This window comes from Cupressus sempervirens, chromosome 8 (assembly GCF_028749045.1).
Source record: "Cupressus sempervirens isolate cs-2001-9-10 chromosome 8, ASM2874904v1, whole genome shotgun sequence".
Taxonomy (NCBI): domain Eukaryota; kingdom Viridiplantae; phylum Streptophyta; class Pinopsida; order Cupressales; family Cupressaceae; genus Cupressus; species Cupressus sempervirens.
Genome location: NC_143125.1, coordinates 10,394,024 through 10,416,728, shown reverse-complemented (window position 1 = coordinate 10,416,728; position 22,705 = coordinate 10,394,024). Strand labels below are relative to the sequence as shown.

Sequence of the window (22,705 nt, the reverse complement as noted above, 5' to 3'; positions counted from 1 at the left end):
CATTTATTTTATTTTTTATTTTTGAAGATAATTAAAAGTACAATTCAGATTCTACATTTACATGAAATTAAGATATTATGCTTCCCCTAGTTCCTTTTATGAGTTTCACGGCTTTAAAAAGGCCTAAACTCATCATCAGTCGGTGTTTAATTTTGCCGACTACAAAATTTCCCGGCCTGAGGCAAATTTCCCGGCAGATTTTGCCATTTAAATTGCAAAATCGAAAAAGGCTTATCAACTAAAAGTCAGAAAGCAGAGGGAAGATTTTTTCCGGCTCATTTCTGAAGAAAAAAATAGAGGAAGAAAGCACATATCTGGAATTTATTTTGCTAGGACAAATGTTCAAGGGAAGGGGAGAGAAAGGTGAAAACCTGTGGTAACAGTTATTGCAATGGCAACAGTGATGGCTGCTTGTCCGTCCCTCTCTTTCCCTCTTTCCAGGGACTGTTCATTTTTCGCTCGCTTTAATTCGAAGGTACTCATTTTCTTCTCTTTCCTCGACGAGAAGTACCTGTGCATTTGTAGCGTAGTGTAGAAATTGAGAATCCTATGTTCCATGACAGAGGGAGCAAACCCATTTGGCAAAAGCTAATGAGTTAATGTTAATAGATTTTCGCAATCCATCTAAATTTGTGCAATGTTTCTAGATGTTCGATTGTGTTTGAGTTTTTTAAATCAACATTTGGAATCACACTCTATTCGATTGTGTTTGAATATATGACACTCTGTAATCCATCATCAGAACATAAACTCAAACACAATCAACATCCAGAAGTATTGCACACAGCTAATGAATTGCTTAGCAGGGGTCCACCCTGTTATACGAAAGGTACTGGATATTGTACACAAGGAAATTCAAGACATGATCATAAACTATATTGGAGTAGAAGAAACGTTTCAATCAGTTTTGTGGAGTGACATAGGGTATCCTAAGCTTAAACTCCGTAACCAGAGTCCAAAAATGTTTCCGAGACATCGACCTTTGGCCCAATATGGAAGTTAAAAAGTGGTTTGACGAGCTAATTGGATTTGTTCTCCTTGTAGATCTTTCTTTGTTCTGTAATTTGCCACAAACTACACTTGAACTACAACTAGCTTATATTTACTTATGCTCTGCTTGAAAACTGTTTTCAAATCTTTCCTCAGGGACGCGTCCCCTTGGTATCTCCATCTGTCCTGTATTGAGGATGCCAAGGGGGTAGGAAAAGCCCCCTACAAACTTCCTGGTTCAGTTCAGAAATGGCAGGCGACGTCTAACTGTCCTAAAGAATAGGGAATTAGCGTAATTAGAAGAAGGAAAAAGCAAAAATGGCAAAAATAGAAAAAGGGGTATAATTGTTCTCAATTCAGACTGAATTGAGAAACTGTATCATATAATTGTTGTCACGGTATGTTTTGCTCAGTTTCCTCGCTGGGGGCAACAGCAGACAGTAGGACACATTTTCAGGACAGCTGGGATAAGAGGCCATTTTTTAGGGTCTTGCATTTAAAAAATATTAGATCATCTGAGTTGAATTGAGAATTCATATAAATCTGATTAATAACATTTCAGTGTCAAATCATTTGAGTTTTGAATATACATTATCAATGTGGGTATTGGCTAAATAGCCAACTAAAACGTAAAGTATACAAAGGTGTTTGCAAAAGAATAATTAAGTGTCCCCCTTGGTAGGCTACGTGTTTTAGTTTGCTGTTTGCATTGCCATCAATGTGCACATAAAAGTTTAGCTCCGTTTCTGTTAATAATATTTTAATATTAGACAGATGAGACAATGTTGCCCAAATGTTGACTCCCATCCGATATTTGCTTTGCCTTGATCATTTAGAAGCCTTGCGGATCATTTCTCGGTCTTTAGGCAGTTCTAGAACACACGTCGGAGTCCAACAAGTCAACTGGAACGACTCAAGTTTTTCGCTCTTTAGTGTCTTGCGCAGGTTCCACCTTTAGTATTCAAATACGTATTTATCTACATAATTCCTCCAATTCCAACGGATGCTAAGGGGAAGGAGGCTTTTAAAAATAATGCAAAGGCCATGAATGCAATCTTATGTGGTTTGTCAGAGAGAGAATTTGTGAAAGCTATGGTTTGCAGATTTAGGAGAAATTTTAGAAAACCTAATAGGAGATGATAAAGTTAAGAAGGCAAAACTTCAGATTCAGAATAATATTTGAAAGTCTCGAGATGTAGGAAGAAGAAAATGTTGCTGCTTATCTTCTGCAAGTAGATGAAGTTGTTAACTCAAAGGTTAACGAGTTCATTGTAGCTTAGAATATTTTAAGGTCTCTTCTTTTCTGTTTTGATGCAAAGGTTACAGCAATTGAAGAGATGAAGGAACTTGATAAGTTGACTGTTGATGAGCTTTATGATATCCTAACTGCCTATAAGATGAAGACAAACTTCGATTCTTCATCCAAAAGGCAGGCAGCCTTCAAAATTTTGATGAAAGGAAAAGACAAGGAGTGTGTATCTATTATCTAGTGAAATTTCTGATGGAGAGTTTGATTCTTAAGAGGCACATTTCAGAAAATTTTGATGGAGAGTTTGATCATTCAGCTATTGCTTGTCCTGCTTGTGGCCAAGCAAATTTGGGAAGGGTGGACTGTTGTGTCCCCAGAAATCACTTTTCAGAAAACCTTATTAATGGTAGCCGACTTATTACAAGGAGGAGCAGGGATTATTAAGTCATAAGAGAAACAATAGAAATGAAAGAGGGGTCATAAGCAGGTGGAAAATAAAGACGGCAGATCGGAATTAAATCCATGCTGACATATCCTAGATGTGCATGATCAAATCAATGTTTAATTAAATAAGAATCATCTTGCATTATAAGTGTGATCAAAGGAATATTATTGGTTAAATCATCGTTGGTGGAGGGCATGGAACAGGAAGAAGAATTATATCCATATGATGCAAGGCATCTATCAAGAGGAGAAATAATCATGCAATTATAGAGATTGACAAGTGGAATTTGACATAAGGAGATCAGACGAAATTATATAATAATTGTATATTACATCAAATCTTTAGTGGAAGCATTCGGTTAAAAAATAATTATATAGAGCTGCAATCAATCAATAGGGAGTATCAAATGAAAGAATTAGCAATTATTGAGTTACAAAAATAACATAGATCCTTAAGCAGATAGATTCTACAGTACCAAGAATAGAATACAGAAATCGGACCAGAGTCAAGAATGTTTATATCATTCTATTATCGGTAATGCAGAAACAATGATTAGCATATTTTATATGAATTTATAATGCATCTCTGTCTGGTGTTAATACACATTAAAACATGAATTTAATCTTGTGATAGTCTGTCACAAGGGAGTGGGAAAGAGTCTGCAATTAAGAGATAACTACTAAGGGCACCTAGTTGCTATGGCAGTCAAGGGAAAACATCAATGAGCGCACCCTACTGCACTATGAGAAGGAGAACCTCCAAGGACACCCTATGACAAGTAACTTTCCAACTTCTACATTGGGTGACTATTGGTGAATCATAGTTGATTCCAACCATACAAGAATGGAGGATGATCATATGGAGGGAGAACTGTTTGTTTAGGGCACCCTACTATGCCTTTTTTCTCCACATCTACTGTAATTGGAATTCACATACAATTTAAGTACTTCTTAATGGTCGAGATATATTCTCTTTATTCTAAACTTCAATCTATCTATGAATAATGTTTGCATTATGATTTAACTGTAACACTATAAATATATTTTGGTATTCTATTCATGTGGTGGATGTAGGTTTAATGTTTCAAGTTACTGATCACATTATCACATAGTTAAAGAAACCATTTATTTGGTAAACCTTAACCCTAGTCTATTGCAATTGTAACTTAGGGCAATTTCTATGTCAAATTAGGAAGGGACATTACATTTATTTCTAAGTAAATTGGGAAGTGATCCAATCCAGAGCAAGGGATAATTGAACCCGAAAGTGTGAAAGATAAGGAGATAAGATCTCCAACTAACTAGAATCTGTCTAGTTTAACTGCAATATAACTAAATCCCATTCTTCTGTATTCTAGCCTGTTCAAATTTTGATATGTATTTATGTATTAATTCATGCCTTACATGTCTGACATGTAATGATGTATTGCTTCCTGCCTTGCATTTTTGCTGTGAATCTGTTTATTGCTTCATGTCTTACATGTGTGATGCATATTTGAAGTGTATTGCGTCATGTTTTATGTGTTTGACGTGTATTTATTGCTTCATGCCTTGCATGTATACTTCATGCCTTGCGTGTATTCATATGTAAGATTCATGCCTTAAATGTATTCATATGTAGGACTCATGCCTTAAATGTATTCATGTGTACGATTCATGCCTTACTTGTATTCATGTGTATGACTCATGCCTTATGTGTATTCATGTGCATGATTCATGCCCTTCACACATTCAGATGTATATGTCATGCCTCGTGTGTAATTTTGTGTATAATCAATGCCTTATGTGTATTCATCTGTATGATTCATGCCTTATTTTTATCTATGTACGTACATCATGTATATGTTTGTATCAAATGAGTTGCTCCATGATTACTTCATGTGTCTATGAGCTTTCCTAAAACATAACTTATGTTGTGAATATGCTTCAGAACATGTCTGATTTGTTTTCAGCAAGTCAATTTTGTGTGTACTTATTCTTGCACTCAAATTAAAATGAGGTACATCGTTTATGTGAAATAAAATTGCTAAGACTTCAGTAAAAATAACCCAGGGCTTGCTGGACAAATGATTGCATGCAAATCTGTAAGGGTATGCCCAAGGATGGGAAGGAATAATACACATACTCTAACACCGTAGAGTGACAGTGTAAGAACTTAATGAGTATAGGAAGTCTGCCTATAAATTGTCAAAGGAAACATGTTGAGAGTAATAACCATGCACAATATGTTCATGAAAAACAACAGCAAGACGTCTCACTCTCCAAGTCAGATGGTAATTTAGTCATATTCCAAATATCAACATAAAATCCAATAAGTATCATTCTTGACTTTTCATAGCATCTTCTAGACCTGTCAAACATCTTGTAGGATTCCCTGAAATTGTCATAAGATCTCATAGCCATTGACTTAGACATAATCATCCGACAAGTTATGGAGCAAGAAACTTAGTAGCCCAATCATGATCAAAGTACAAGGGTGGAGTAAACATTATTTAGCCTATTATATGTTCATCACTGCACAGTCATAGTTCATGCATGATATTCCTTGCTTAGGAAGCTCTTCCATTTTCCAAACAGTACTTATCACTTTTTGATCTGCTTACCACTTCACACCTAGTGAAATATCACTAAGATTGCGTTCGAGATTAAAACAGGTATTGAAACCTAAGAAAGTACAGAGCCGGATTATACACTGCGATTTGTCACCATGTATCTTTATACATATTGAACAGTCAAACTCAATCGTTACACCCTCCCTCAGAGTAATTTTATTTAGGTACAGCTATCACACAAACAATTCAAATCTATATTTGGATAACTATTCCATGAACGATCTATCATCAATGCAGAGAAACACTTTAATCAGATATGACAAAAGTGGACCAAAAAATATAAATTCATTCTAGTAAAGAATATTGCATTTAAGATTTTAGATGTATGTCATGCATCTAATCCTCATCTTAATATATGTTAGGATCACCCTTTAACACAAAGAGATATTCATGATATTGTGCAAATGTTTGGTCAAATCTATCCTTTTCAAGTGATGAGAAAAGGAGGACAAGAGTTAATTCTCAATGACTTGGTTAATATCAGTGTAGCACAGCAGAAGTGAATTATGTGGTAGACTTTCATAAACAGAAACATGGAAGTTTCAAAGCCTAGTTCCCTTCCTAATGGGAGTCATCTTGAATATGTCCTTAATGATCATTGTTTGAGGGTGTTGCGTGGATATTTTGCAATTGACAGTTTGTTCAAATTCAGTTGCAAAATAGGATGACCAAGTCTCTTTTACCTTAAAGGGAAGGCTCCCCCTTCTCACCATTCCTTGGATCAACTCAAGGTAAGCAAGAAGTTGAGAGATTTTGTAAGAAGTGTTACTAATACACTTTCCTCTTATCTTTCAGGAGAGAATCCACTTAGCCGCAAAACAAGTAATAGGCAATATAAAATCTCTAAACTACACTTCTATCTAATAGCTGGAAACTATGATACCGATAAACCAACACTAACTCAAAGGCTGATTGAAAGCATACCAGTTTGGCTCTAAGTCCTGTTATAATCTATTTTATAAGAAAAACTTCTACCATTGGGTCACAAAGACTTCCAGGAGTAGGGGAATTCTAACTATTTTTGTGAATTTGAGACGATAACATAAGCTATAGTCAAAGCTTCTAGTCTATGTATTATCACAATCACTCCCAGTCAAAGCTTTCGTTTCGATTGTTTCTTAACTCACTATGCCCTATTATTAAACACACAATAATAACATGAATCAAACACAATAGGCACAGATTATAATTAAAGCTTCTAATTTGCGCTATCACAATTGCTCTCAATCAAAGTTTCAGCTCCAATTGTTTCTTTGTATTCACATTTATTCCAAATTGATACTACACAACCAAAGTTATGTTTGCACAATTTTGTCTGAGCTCTTTTGCATAAATAAACCATGATTTTTACAATGAGGGGGGCACTCCTTATATAGGAAAAGAAGTGAGAGAAAGGAGGAAAAAGTGGGAGCAAATCAACCACTTTGACCCGGTAAAACTAAGAAAGAAGATATATTGGATTACATGTACTAGAGGTCCGTGTAATTGAATTACATGCAATTGTAATTACATGTAATCTACCTTTTGCATCTACAAAGCTTTAATGCTATAAACTAAAAAGAAAAAGGTGAAAAAAGTTGAATGAACACTTAGGATTGTCAAGAAAAGCCTTATACTTGGCAATGCAGTCATGAAATATGGAAAGATCTGAAATCTTCATTGTCTTTAAAATGATTTCAACCTTGAGTACAACTTGGTAATTCTCTATAAGGAAATCCCACAAGTGCTTTGTCGCAAACTTATATGTGGCGAACATGTTCATCATATGCGATCCAAAATCTTTTGAATCAAATCAACATTTACTCTGCTAGTGTACCCTAAAGTCATTTTTTCTTCAGTGAAGAAGTTGTCATCTTTTGTAAGGATGCTACATCCCATCTATCTTAGATCACTCATGGTCTCCATTTTTTTATCACCTAGTAGCTTTCTAGGGCTCCCTATATCTTTGTCAAAAGCTTTTACACCACCTGCGCCTTATGATCCATGAGTCCTTGATATTCATAGAATATATCCAGGGATGGAATGATGTTGTATGAGATCAAGACATCCAAATCACCCTTTGCCATTTGATCCCATTACCCAAATCTTCTTTCAAGGTATTCGACTCTTGATTGAAAAAAAAAAAAATCATGTCATGGAGTCTTTCTTCAACACTACTAATACATTAAAGGACTTTGAGCATATCTTTAATCGACTGAACTCCTTCTGAGATAACCTCCGTGAAACAAGCCTTTGCTGCCTCGACTCTTCAATTCACTTGAGTTGTTTGTGATGTGATGACACAGGTTGCGAGGATTGTTGGTGAATGACCTCGTAAAGATGAGCATTCTCCTGCTTCAATTGATTTTTCTTCTCCTTGAGCTCGTGATTGCTTTTTGACAAATTTGAGAGCGCATCTTGGGCATCCTATAAACACCCTAGAGGTGATTGTTTACCAAGTTCAATTTTGTTGAACTTGTAATCGAAGCGATTAAGCTCTTTAGCTGATTTATCCTCCAAAGGCTCTGTATTCTTAGCATATTTGGTCTTCTCAGAATCAACGAGTATTCTGGAGACAACCTTCGCCTTTGGGAGCATAGATTTGTTTTTCTGTGAAGGGAGATCATTTGGGGTAATACGATTTATCTCCTTTTTGTGTTGATGTTTCCCAACCATGCAGGCCGACTGAAACCTCCATCTATTGAAATTGGAACAGTGGGTACAACGAACATTGATCCTGATTGTACTTTTGTTCTCATAGTACATGCTTCAATTTGCATAGCTAGAGCCATGAGTGTTCTTTGAGATGACTCCATCATGAACGTGTCAAATCCTATAGCTGAGGTATCAAGTTGGAAAACTTATCCTTCTACAAGAGTTGGAAAATCATCAAATATATTTCCTAGGTTCTCACATTGCTCTGCTATGAGGATAGGAGGAGTTGTAGAAGAGATAGGGAGTGTTGACATATTTTCCTCTGAGATCGAAATGGTAGATGTGAATATAGTGGAGAAAGAATCCACATCATTGTTTATGGCATCCAAGAATGGTTCCTCTTGAGTAGACGACTCTTGGTTGTTTGGTGGCCTTGGGGGAGATATGATCATTATCTCTCCCTCTTCCTCTTCATCTTCTTCATTTGATTCTTGTGCTTGCAAGGGTGCTTGAGAAGAATCCGAGGGTGGAATTACAATTTTTCCTCCTTTGAACTTAAACTTGACAATTTTAGCTAGCCCTGAGGAGGATGTATTACGAAGTAATTGGTAAATACTTGCTTGATATTAACAGAAACCGAAAGGTCAATATATACAAAAGAATGAGACGATGTTTCCTTAGGAAACGATCGTAAAAAGCAAAAAACGAAAGCAAACTTAAAGCTAAGATATTTACAATAGATAACCATTAACTAATAATAGACGACTTTATCTATTCTAGTAATACCCTCCCTTCGTAAAAAGCAAAAAACGAAAGCAAACTTAAAGCTAAGATATTTACAATAGATAACCATTAACTAATAATAGACGACTTTATCTATTCTAGTAATACCCTCCCTTAATGGTTAATCTATCTAGCACACCAAGCTGTCCTCTGAATTTGACAAACTTATCAGGACCAAGAGGCTTGGTGAGAATATCTGTAGTCTAATTTATGGTAGGAACATACTGTAAATCTATAGTTCCGTCTTCAACCAGTTGTTGTATGTAATGATAGTGAACATCCATGGAAGATTGGATTTCGTGCTAACTTGATAACACCTTCGTTATCAACAAACAAAGTAGTCGGTCTTGCTGGTGACATTTGCATATCCTCAAGCATCCGACGAAGCCAAATAGCTTCACATCCTACCTTAACAATCCCTCTGTATTCAACCTCTGTAGCAGAGAGAGAAACTACCTATTGCTTCTTGCTGGTCCATGTGACTGCACCAGATCCCAAACTGAACACGTATCTAGATGTTGACTTTTTATCATCAATAGAACCTGCCCAATTTGAATCTGTGAACCCACTGAGTTTAGGATTAGAACTTCGAGAGTATAGAAGTCCATAATTGGAAGTGCCCTTCACATAACGAAGCACACGCTTTGCTACCATCCAATGATCAGCCTCAGGAGCTGTTATAAAGTGTGAAATATAGCTGACTGCGAAGTTGATATCAGGCCTAGTAGCAGAGAGGTAGATGAAGCTGCCTACAAGTTGCTTGTGTAGTATCATCAACCAAAGGAGAATCAGACTTTGTTGATAACTTGAGACCTTTTTCCATAGGTGTAGATGCAGGTTTGCAATCTTGCATTTGGAATTTGTCTAACAGGATCCTAGCATATTTGGATTGAGAGTTGAATATACCAGAAGACTGTTGCCAAACTTCAACACCTAAGCAATAATGCATGAGCCCAAGGTCATTCATATCAAAAGATTGGCATAAATTTTGTTTGATTCCCTGAATCAAAGATGTCGAATTGCCAGTGATGATCAAATCATCCACATAAATAACCAGAAGGATGATGTCATTGTCAGTAGTCTTGATATACAGATTTGAGTCTGAAGAACTCCTCTTGAAGCCTTGATCACTGAGGTACTTATCAATCTTGATGTACCATGCCTAAGGGGCTTGCTTCAAGCCATAGAGAGCTTTTACCAATCTGAGATGGTCTTTACCAGCAACCTTGAAACCAAGAGGCTGTGTCATGTAGACCTCTTTATGGAGATCGCCATTCAGGAAAGCACTCTTTACGTCCATCTGATGGACCTTCCAGCCAAACTGTGCTGCCATGGCTAGGACTAATCTGATGGTGCTCATCTTTGCAATAGGAGCAAAGGTCCCCTCATAATCAATGCCTTGACGCTGAGAAAAGCCCTTCGCCACTAAACGAGCTTTGTACTTGTCCAAAGTATCATCTTATTTGTATTTGATTTTGTAGACCCATTTGCAGCCAATGGGTTTCTTCCCTGGTGGAAGATCAGAAAGGACCCAGGTGTTGTTCTTCAGCAGGCTCTGGTGTTCAAATGTCATGGCTTATTCCCACTTTGGAATTCCTTTAGTCGCGGAATATATTTGAGGTTCAAACACATTGTGAATGTTGGCCATAAGAGCAAAGTTAACAAAATCTGTAGTTTTGCTCTTTTCCTGAATAGTTCTCCCATCAATGAGCTCATCATTACGAAGAGCAGCAAATGTCTTAGCCCATCACTTAGGCTGGATGGGAGAATGACCAACAGTAGTGCTAGAAGATGCTTGATCAGCAGGATTCTTATCAAAAGAAGCTGGATCAAACTCAGGTGAATCATCTACAAAGCGAGGTGATCCTATAGGAGAAGCCGAAGGTGTCTGTACAAGTATCACTAGAACAATTGGTGCTATAGGAGCAACTGGAGCCCTCCCATCAGGTGGACCTAATGGAAGCCGTACTCCCAAATCATGAGTCATCATAGGTTGGTCTGCTAGATCAGGAACAAGAGAAATAGGCATGAATGGTCCTTGTTGTTCATCAAAGACTACGTCGTGACTGTAGATGAGACGAGACATCTCAACATCAATTGGGCGGTAGGCTTTGTGAAGACTGCTATATTCAGCAAGCATCAATTTCTGACTCTTGGCATCCAACTTGGTGTGTGAAGCATCAGGGATCCAAACAAAAGCAAGAGAGCCAAAAACCTTCAGGTAACTGATTCTGGGCTTGCGACCTGACTAGGCCTCTTCTGGAGTTTTAACTTTGACCGCCACTGTGGGTGACTGATTCAATAGATAAACTACAACGTTAACTGCTTCTACCCAAAACTGCTTCGGAACATGTCTGTGTTCGAGCATCGAACAAGCCATCTTGATGATTGTCCTGTTTCGACATTCAACTACACTGTTCTGTTGTGGGGTTTGGGCTGTGGTTAACTGACATTTGATGCCATGTGTATCCAAGAAGTTGGAGAAAGCATTAGAACAAAATTCCCCCCATTGTTTGATTTAAGAGTAATAATAAATTTCCTAGACTCTTTTTCAACTAAGATTTTAAACTTCTGAAATATAGTAAATGCATCTGATTTCTTTTTAAGGAAATACACCCACATTTTTCTACTGAAATCATCTACAAACAACAAAAAATACTTGGACCCAAGAAAAGGAGTGGCCATAGGGTCGTAGATATCAACATGAACAAGCTGAAGTACCTGAGAAGCTCGCGAAAAATTGCCACTGGTGAAAGTTGTGCGATGTTGCTTCCCAGCCTGGCATGCGTCACAAACTCCAAGGTGTTGAGTTTGAATCTCTGGCAAACCAAGAACAAGCTCATCCCGAGCAAGCTGTGAGAGATCACATTTAAGTGCCCAGATCGCTGATGCCAAAGGGTGCTAACAGAAGATTGTCGAGCAGCCATAGCTAAGTCTTGAGAATCACCAGAATCAGAGTCTGAAAAGACCATGATCCTCAAGACCTACTGCAATAGTAGACTTAGTCGCCCAATCAATAATAGTGCACTAATGTGAATTGGAGGTGACTGCCAAGTGTGGAGAATGTCGCAGCAGCTGATTGGCTAAGAGTAGATTTAGTTCCATCCTTGGAACGTAGTACACATCAAGGAATATGAGATTCCTTCCAGTAGACATAATCTGAATGTTGTCTTTATTGACAACCGTGTACTCTTCTCCGCCACCAAAAATAACAGAGTTTGAATAAGGCTGGTAGTCGGTAAACCAGTCTCGATGGTGAGTGAAATGACGAGAGGCACTTGAATCAATGTACCAGGCAGATGAATACTCATGATCTACAGGTCTTTTAGCCATGAAGGTGTAAAAGGCAGATTTTGCTTGCTCAATGTGCTCTGCACTGTTCGCTTTGGGCTGCGAACCTGATTGCTTAGATTGGGAAGCCAAGCGTTTCTGATATTCAACCTTTATGTAACCATACTTGTGGCAGTAGTTGCATTGAATGTTCTTCTTTCTGGAACCATCTGATGTTGGAGTAGAAGACTTCTACTGAGATGGTTGTTGAAACTTGCCCTTATCCTTCTGAAAGGATTTCACAGCAAAGGCTTGCTCGGTGGAGGTGGAACTGGAGCTGCTACCGAACTGTTGTTTCCATTGATCTTGCTGAAGCAGAAGTGTGCAGAGATCAGTGAACTTCAAATCAACACTAGTAGATGTGATGTTGAGAGTCTTGATAAAATGCTCATAGGATTTTGGTAAACTCTGAAGAGTGATAACCACAATATCCTCTTCTTCCATGTTGTGACCAATGGCAAGTAACTGATCACGAATTTCTTGAGTTGGATTCAGGTGTGCCTGGAGCGTGGTGCGCACATCCCCGACAATAGAAAACAGAGTGTTTTTCAGAAAGAAGGCTCTGCTCTTGTCGGAAGTCTCATGGAGACCTTTCAAGTCCAGATTTTGGCAGCTATCTTGCTGGATGGAATCTGAGAAAGTTGATCATCAGCCACGGATAATTTGAGAAGCATTACTGCCTCTTGATTATTCAGATCCCATGTATCTTGATTAGGACCTAGAGAAGTCGGACGCTTCGTAACACCCATAACAAGTTGATCGGTGTTCTGATATTCAAAAATTGTGATGATGCATATCTTCCAGGTGTTGTAATTGCGACCATTGAATTTGGAGTTATGTTGGAGTAGAATATTTGTCAGAGATGCCATGGCATGTTTTTCATTGAAAAACGGTGAAAATCTGTGAAGACACATTCTTTGAGGCAAAAATCTGGAAGACCTAGAAGAATCAGAGAGTGACCTAGAAGAGAGCTCGAAAAACCAAGAAGGAAAATGCTGTCGTTTTTTGGGTCCGCTAGCTCGAAAATCGAGGCACAAAAAATGAAGCACCCAAAAAAATGGATGATAACCTAGTTGAGCTCTCGAAAAACCCACCAAGAATCTGCAATCAAAAAAAATTCCGACCCCAAAATTAGGGTTTCGGGCTAAACCCTAGCTAACAGCAATGAAGTTCGATTTTGCAAAAAAAATGGTGGTTTTCATAGTTGACTAATGCTGGAAGGAGTTCAAGGCAATATGGAGGAGAAAAGCTCAAAAAATTGATGCCTTGAGGTCACGCGAACAAGAAAAAATGACCATGAAAATTGCGGATGTCGGACCTCCAAAAAAAATGGCGAGTTTGCTGTAAAAAAGGCAAGGTTTTTGTGAATGTTTGAAGGATGCTTGTGAAGTCCAGACATAGACTGACCATGCACAGACCTCCAATCACAAATGGTAATTGCGAGCAGAGAAATCGCCCCTTTTTTAAAACGGATGCCATTTTTTTTTTATAGACGAGTGCCCCTAATTTGTTGTGATTTGCAGACAGACCCGAATTCGGGATTTTCTCTAGACCAAAAGCCCTAGGTCGGTTTGAGAGAAAATCTATGGAAATAATTTTGAAAAAAATTAAAGAAATAATTTCACAAAGAAATTACAAATTTTTTTGAAAAAATTTAAGTATTAGCTGTGATGCCATATTACGAAGTAATTGGTTATACTTGCTTGATATTAATAGAGACCGAAAGGTCAATATATACAAAAGAATGAGACGATGTTTCCTTAGGAAACGATCATAAAGAATAGAAACATTCTATTCTAGAGAAAGAAAAAAATGAAAGCAAACTTAAAGCTAAGATATTTACAATAGATAACCATTAACTAATAATAGACGACTTTATCTATTATTGTAATAGGATGAACTATCTTTCTTCTTGATCTCTACTTAGACTTCCTTCCAATAGGCCTCGAAATGATTGTCATCTATCCCAACTTTTGGATGTACTCTTTTAAGACCTTTGCTTTTCAGCCACTTGTTATTCAAGAAAACAGTTTGGAATCTATCAAAGATAGAAATTTCTTCTTTTGTTGCCATTGAATAGGAAAGGGGGAAAACTTTTCAAGTTGAGTATTGTGATATTCAAGATCTAAGAGTACGCCATCATTTTCAATCTCAAACCCTTCTGGAATCTCAACCATGTTGAGATTGATGATTTGCTAGCAATGTAAGCCTATAGTAGTCCATCTTGATGATATCTACCTTAGTGTGCAAGTCAATCTACACATCCTCTATGCTATGAACATGGGTGAATGCCATTTTTTAAATCTTTGAATGCATTCCTCTGTAGTCAAAGTTGGATCCTTGAACTTCTTTAGGGTGATGAGTTAAAGTTTGGATTCCATAGCTTTCACCTTATACACCAAATTTAGTGTATATCGACCGATTTGGAGGGTTTTGGCAGTGGTAATGCCAAATCTTGGCCTGTGCTGGTTGTATTGGTATGTTTGCACTTCCATGAGTTGTTTGACCATTTCCATGAGAATGATACTATCAGTAGGATATCTTAGCAGGGTGTATGGTTCTCCTTGAAAATAACCAACTCTTAAGTAGGTAAAAGTTGGAAATTGCAAAATGCACCCGAATTTATTTACCCTATTCCATGGCTCATCTGATCGCTAACTCTTTGTTGAAAAGGCACTTGAAATGCTGAAAAAATGCATCCTACACTCTCTTGTAGTGATGCTTGCTCTGTGTCAGTGTAAGTTGATCATAACAATTCTGGATGGGAACCAAAGACCGATCTCCCTTGGTGGAGAGTCTCGAGAATGCCCCCATGGTTGTAACAATGTAGACCAAGTATGAATTCATGTGGAATGAGGATGATGTTCCCCCATGAATCAGCTGTTCACACACTGTTGTGCTTATGAGCTCTCCCCAACAGATAGGTTCTTTGTTTTCAAAAATCTGAAAGATGAACTTAAACATCTAGGTCTCAGAATGACTGGATTCTTTGAAACCACAAATTCTACTAAGAAGATTTATCAAATTTTTTGGATTCTTTGAGATCATAGATTCTACAGAGATCGAAGATAACCTGATACTTGTGGGAACAATCCGTACGGGTTCTAATAGATTCAAGAACAATTCCTATTCAAAATCTTCTTCATTAGGTTCAACTAATCCATTGGTTCAGAAATTGACAAATGAACTTCTTGCTCTCAAAAAGCAAATATCTAAAGGGTCATTTGCTGCTCCATACAAGGATATACCAAGACGGCCATATCCTAATGCTGCAAAAAATTACGGAGCTAAGAGTCAGAACAAGCTTCCTCAGCCTCTAGAGAGGCTTGCACTTGAAGCATCACTAAGTAACTCAGCCATTGTTATTGTGAAGCTAATCCTACTAGTGATAATCTAGAAGAATATCTTTCTGAGGATATGAATGCTCAATATCATGAAGATCATCAAGTTGTTGGTGACTCTACCATCGAGTACGTCCAATACAATGATGAGGATCATGAGATTGATTTTGCACAAGCTTACGTAGTCATGACGTGTTCGCAAACCACCCTAACTCAACAACAAGAAGAGGCTGAAATGAAGTTTGATGCTCCTCAAATGCCTGTGACCATCGCAAAGAGGGAAACAACTCTGCCAAGTTTGCCTAATGACAACTAACAACCTAGTAAGTGCTAATAGTAAGTGCTAATCATCCTACTCCGTCTAGTATTTCAAAGCCCAGTATGCCTAATCCTAATGCTAAGCTCCAGGTTGAAAGTTTCAATTCTTCTCTAGCAAATTCTTTTCAAGCTTTTGATATTATAGATCATGCTAAGAAGACAAAAATCCACCAGTGAGGTTCATGAGATTGATTTTGCACAAGCTTACCCAGTCATGACGCATTCACAAACCAAGCTGACTCAACAACAAGAAGAGGCTGAAAAGAAGTTGGATGCTCCTCAAATGCTTGTCACCATTGCAAAGAGGGGAACAACTTTGCCAAGTTTGCCTAATGACTCAACTAACAACCAAGTAAGTGCTGATCATCCTACTCCATCTAGTATTTCAAAGCCTAGTATGCCTAATGCTAATGCTAAGCCCCAAGTTTGAAAGTTTCAATTCTTCTCTAGCAATTTCTTTTCAAGCTTTTGAAATTATAGATCATGCGAAGAAGACAAAAATCCACCAGAGAGGCTCATGAGATTGATTTTGCACAAGCTTATGCAGTCATGACGTGTTCGCAAACCAAGTTGACTCAACAACAAGAAGAAGCTGAAAAGAATTTGGATGCTCCTCAAATGCCTGTCACCATTGCAAAGAGGGGTACAACTCTGCCAAGTTTTCTTAATGACTCAACTAACAACCAAGTAAGTGCTGATCATCCTACTCCATCTAGTATTTCAAAGCCTAGTATACCTAATGCTAATGCTAAACCCCAAGTGAAAGTTTCAATTCTTCTCTAGTAAATTCTTTTCAAGCTTTTGATATTATAAATCATGCTAAGAAGACAAAAGTCCACCAGAGAGGCTCATGAGATTGATTTTGCACAAGCTTACGAAGTCATGACACGTTCACAAACCAAGTTGACTCAACAACAAGAAGAGGTTGAAAAGAAGTTGGATGCTCCTCAAATGCCTGTCACCATTGCAAAGAGGGGAACAACTCTGCGAAGTTTTCCTAATGACTCAACTAACAACCAAGTAAGTGCTGATCATCCTACTCCATCTAGTATTTCAAAGCCCAGTATGCCTAATGCTAATGCTAAGCCCTAGGTTGAAATTTTCAATTCTTCTCTAGCAAATTCTTTTCAAGCTTTTGATATTATAGATCATGCTAAGAAGACAAAAGTCCACTAGAGAGGCTCATGAGATTGATTTTGCACAAGCTTACGCAGTCATGACGCGTTTGCAAACCAAGCTGACTCAACAACAAGAAGAGGCTGAAAAGAAGTTGGATGCTCCTCAAATGCCTGTCACCATTGCAAAGAGGGGAACAACTCTGCCAAGTTTGCCTAATGACTCAACTAACAACCAAGTAAGTGTTGATCATCCTACTCCATCTAGTATTTCAAAGCCCAGTGTGCCTAATGCTAATGCTAAGCCCTAGGTTGAAAGTTTCAATTCTTCTCTAGAAAATTCTTTTCAAGCTTGTGATATTATGGATCATGCTAAGAAGACAAAAATCCAGATGTTTGCGGAGGTAGAATACCTACAAGCATATCCAGAATAGCTAGATAGGTTCACCAAATTTTTGGAGGAATCCCAACCTACTCAACCTCATTTGGCTACTCCTGAATCTAAAAGCATGCCCAATAACCTGGTTACTATCCCATCCTCAGTTTCAGGAAAGATTGAACCTTTCTACCTTTCCCTGTTGATTTAATGGTTTCAAGCTAAGCAATTGTGTCATAGATTCTGGTGCTTCTGACAGTGTTATGCCACTAAGGTTGCAGATGCTTTAGGGTTAACCTTAACCAAGCCCTTTGGAAATTTCTATTCCATGGAGAATAAGCAAGTATCCCTGGAAGGACAAATCAAAGATGCTCAGTTTGCCTTTGCGTCCTTCTCGAATAAAAAGAACAAGATGATTGTCTTGGTTGTAGATGTAGCTACTTCTTACGGCATGTTACTTGGCCGTAATTCTGTAAAGATGTAGGTGGAGAACTCAATATGGACATGATTGAAGCTAGAATACCTGTTAAAGGTGTTATGCAGAAGTTGCATCTTGAGAGAGAGAAACTAAGTATGTGGTGGTCAAATCTAATGATTCACATGCTCAAATTCTTTTTGAATTAGTTGGAATGAGTAATTATTACCTACATGCTGATGAAGTATAAGAATATGCAAAAGACTGGACAAACTCTGAAAGTTCTTTATTACTTTCAGACACTAAAAGATTTGCTGATGTTGCTGAAGATCTAGAAGAGGCTATCATTCTAGTTCAACCGCCAGTCTCGGTTGAAGTAAAAATTATTTCTAAAGATGATCCTATGGATCTTTTTAAAGAAGAAGAAAATGTTTTTGAAAGGAATTCTATTGATTCCCTTGAAGGAAAGATTATTCTCATGGACTGTGAAGCAAGTTTGAGAAGTTCTACTGACGTTTGGATCATGGAGTTTGACAGAAGTTGTGCTTATATGGGATTTGGTGCAATTGTTGTGCTGATTTCACTGGAAGGGGAGTTTTTTCCTTATTCTTACAAGTTGCAATTCCCCAATACCAATAACACGACTAAATATGAGGCCTTGATATTGGGTATGAATATGGCGCAAATCAAAGGAATCCATAATGTACATGTCAAAGGAGATGCTGAATTAGTAGTACGTCAAGTCAAAAGTCATTATCAAGCTAGAAATGACCGGCTTAGACATTAACATGATCTAGTGTGGGATGATATCATCAAGACATTTGATGCTTTCAATATCTCAGTAATTCCTTGGGAGCTAAATGATAGGGTTGATTTGCTTGCTATTTTGGCTACTCTGCTCATTCCTCACCAAGATTTTGACGATGACATATATGATATACACTTGGTTTATCGACCAAGCATCCCAGATAATTGTGAGCATTGACAAGTATTCAATGAGGATACTTAGATCATCAATTTTCTTGAATATAAGGAAGGTTTTGATGATATGTACTTTGAAGGAAGCGAAAACGCTCCTAATGAAGTTGTCTCTAATAAAGATCTTGACACTAGTTAGGAGGTTATTCAATTGAAAGGAAACAAGATCCCCAAGGGTCTAATTTATTTGGAGAAGTTGTTTGACAAGCATGATAGGTATGTCAAAGAGTAGCAAAAGATGAGGACAAGTTCTTCGAGACAATATGAGAAATGCAACATTGGAACTGAAGATGAGTCAAAGTTGGTTAACATTGGTAATTGGTGTACAAATGAAGAAAAGGAAGAGTTCATCACTTTGCTTCATGAATACAAAGATGTTTTGGCTTACTCTTACGAAGATCTCAAGTCTTTTCGTCCTAAGGAAGTTCAACATGATATTCCTCTTAAGTTTGGCGCAATTCCTTTCCGCCAGAAGCAGAGGCAATACAATCCCAAGATTTCGAGTACAATGCTATCCGAAATTCAAAAGATGCTGGAAGCAGGTATTATCTTTTCTATTCATCATTCATCATGGGTAGCTAACGTAGTTCCTTTCAGAATGAAGGATGGAGAAGTTCGCATATGTGTGGATTTCCGCAATCTTAATCAATGATCTCTCAAAGATAATTATCCACTGCTGGTCATGGACCAAGTGTTACAAGATGTTACTAGTTTAGAGATGTTATCTATGTTAGATGGTTTCTTCGGCTACAATCAAATTGAAGTTCGTGAGGATGATGAGTATGACAACGTTCACTACCCCATGGGGAGCATTTGCACATCGCCGGATGCTTTTCGATCTCATCAACGCTTAGGCAACTTTTCAGCGAGCAATGGACCTTGCTTTTGATGGTCTCATCAACGAAAGCATCGTTGTATACTTGGATGATTTGATTGTTTTCTCCAAAGCATGTCTAGATCATTTTTTTCATCTTCGACAAGTCTTGGAGAGATGCAAACAACATGGTATATCATTGAATACCAAGAAGCCAGTTTTTGGTCTAATGGAAGGCAAGTTGTTGGGACATATTGTGTCCAAAGAAGGTAAAAATTGATCGATAGAGGGTGCAAGCAATTCGAAGTTTATCTTTTCCATCAAACAAAATAGTAGTTCATTCTTTCTTTGGAAAGGTGAATTTCTTGAGAAGGTTTGTACCAGACTTTGCTGAAAAGACTTGTCACATTGTTGATATGATGAAAGGGAAAGATGCTTTCCATTCGAATCATGGAGGAAAGCATTCACAGAAATCAAAGATGCAATGGCATACACACCCCTTGCTAGTATGTCCTGATTACGCGAAAAGATTTGTCATGTATAATTATGCTTCTGAGCATACTCTGTCTGCTATCCTAATGTAGAAAAATGACGAAGGCTTTGAATCATCTATTTCATTCAATTGTTGTCTAGTTGAAATACAGCCAGATGGAGAAGCATGCTTATGCTATTGTCAAAGCAGTGGAACATTTTAGATTCTACATACTGAACTCTCACATCATAGCTCTAGTTCAGGGTACTAATGTCAAGACCATCTTGACACAAGAAGAGTTTGGTATGAAAAGAGGAAACTGGATTGCCAAGATCCAAGAATATGATATGGACGTATGACCGACCAAGCTATTTTGCTGCAAAGGACTTTGTTAGCTTATGGCTGAAAATGAACTTTTGCAAATGGAAGATGAGAATTCCTCTTCTCTTGCTACAATTTTGTTCGTCAGCATTACAGATGACTAGTACTCTAATATGGCTTACTATCTAAGTTATGGAGAATGCCCCTCACATTTGACATACAAGGAACGAAGGACTCTCAAGTTGAAAGCTTCTAGCTTCATCTTATGGGAGAATGGTCTCTACAAGGGTGCAATGGATTGAACTTTTCTCAGATTGGGACCGTATGAGTAGGGTATGCTTTTGTGATAGAGGGAGTAGCTAGAGGATTTGCTTCAGTTGACTTTCGAGGATCTCGATCATATTGGTTCGGAGGAAATAGACCTTGTCGAGATGATTTCTCTTGTGATTAGGAAATTGCTGCAATCAGAGGAGTATGATTCATGGGATGGAGTTCCATGTTTTTAGGCTGGAAGGCCTTTATGTTGACGCTTAGGTCATGATATTTGGTGAGCTTAGGATTCACCAAGAGTGATGTAGATTCCAACCTTGTATTTCTTGACACGTAAATTTTGTGCATTTTCGAGACAACCTTGGATATGTGAAGAATGAAACCCTTGTTGAGAGGGAGTCTCAACATCAGTGATTTCTAAAGATCTACTATAATGCACTCTTCTCTGTGATGGAGAAGTTGGAGGTGCAAGCCCTTGATAATGCATTCTTCTCTGTAAGGGAGAAGTTTAAAGTGCATGCCCTTAATGCATTTTTCTCTACGATGGAGAATCTTGAAGTGCAAGCCCTTGTTAATGCATTCTTCTTTGTGAGAGATAAGCTTGAGGTGAAACACCTTGTTCCGCCCTCTACGAGTAGGCATGGTGGGTGCCATGTGAGAGACTACATGTATTAGCACTTGTGTTTATTCACCCTTTGGGAGTGGCTATGGTGAGCATCATGATGACATGACCACATCATGCTGATTGATTTTGTGTTGGGCACTTGTGCGCATTCGCATTTTCTATACATGGGAGTAGGCACGATGGATCCTGTTGGCATTATATTGTATTTATCATTAGTGACAACACTTACTCGATTCTGAATGATTACCAAGTTCATCACTCAGTCTACAGTGTATACTGAGCATTCAGTGGTTACCTTATAGGTTCATCACTTAAGTAGTTCATACCGAGCATTCCTGAAGCTACCGAGTGAGTGTGCAGTCAAGGAGTTCATACCGAGCATTCCTGAAGCTACCGAGTGAGTGTGTAGTCAAGCAGTTCATACCGAGCATTCATGAAGCTACCGAGTGGGTGTGCAGCCCAGCAATATATACCGAGCATATATTGTTCATCGAGCTTCATAGTGTTTACCGAGTGATGGAAGTCCAGCGTTTACTGAGTAATGAAAGCGTAGTGCTTACCGAGTGAAAATAAGGTAAACGAAAGATTCAGTTTTTACCGAGTGATACTATATCTGCCGAGTCTCCAATGGTTACCGAGTTCTAAGCTACGTTGTGTGATTAGTATGGACCGAGCCTCTACTTCTACCGAGTGCATGACGATGCCAAGTAATACAGTGGATGCCGAGTATCAGAAGGTTACCAAGTCAGCTTGAAGAACCCAAGTTTTCTACTGTTTGGCCAACTTAGTAATATTTTGTTCACTTGTGTTTTGGTCGACCTTGCAATTGTAATTATTGGAATGGTATATATGTAATGTATTATATCATTTACAATGTATGCATGAGAGTATCAAGATAGACATGTAATGTTTTGAGAAGAATGAAAGCGAATCAGTAGCAGAGCAGAGCATTCAGCAAGGTCTACAAGGAGCAGTAAAGATTCATCAGTCACAAGAGGTGATCTATACTTCAAGGATCTAATTAGCAATCAAGTTGTAAGTAGATCAACTGTCTCATCCTAACAGGTGAATTAGTTTTGTAAATCCTTTAACAGGGTAGACTTAATAGTCTTTGTATAAATCTCCTAACAGAGTGTATACTTCATTGTATGTTTGTAAATCTTCTAACAAGGTGGACCTAGCAGTCCTTTGTGCTCCTAACAGGGTAGATCACCAGAAGTGGTCAGTGTAAGCCTTAACAGGCTAACTTCATATTGCAGTAACGAAGTTTTGTGGGTATCATCCCCACCCCAGTTTTACTTTCTATTTGGAAGGTTTCTGGGTTACCAAATCACTGTGTACATGTGTTATAAATGTCTGATCTCTCATATATGCAGTAGATTAGATGAATGAATGGTGAATAGCATGGTTACCGGGAGACCTGTCTCCCCCCTAAAAGTCGCATCTCGGAGACTTTTCGCGTCTCCGGAGACCTCAAAAAAGGTTGGAGATTTCTTGATGAAGTCTCCTGAAGTCTCCCTGTCTCCTAATCCAAAAAGTGAAGTTTCCCCCAAGTCTCCTGGTAAAAGATAAATGTAAAATATAATATTAAATAATTTCATATATTTTAGCCCTCATT

The 22,705-nt window shown here is 38.1% G+C and overlaps 1 protein-coding gene across 1 annotated transcript in view; it reads left to right on the top strand.

The window, feature by feature from the left end:
* The first annotated feature begins 236 nt into the window (after positions 1-236).
* Positions 237-22,705, top strand: part of LOC149541321 (APO protein 1, chloroplastic-like) — a 40,137-nt gene continuing 17,668 nt past the window's right edge. Inside the window, exon 1 of the mRNA XM_089796609.1 lies at positions 237-475. Within this exon, the coding sequence (XP_089652735.1) occupies positions 392-475 (84 nt within the window). The 5' untranslated portion in view covers positions 237-391. The remainder of the gene's footprint in view (positions 476-22,705) is intronic.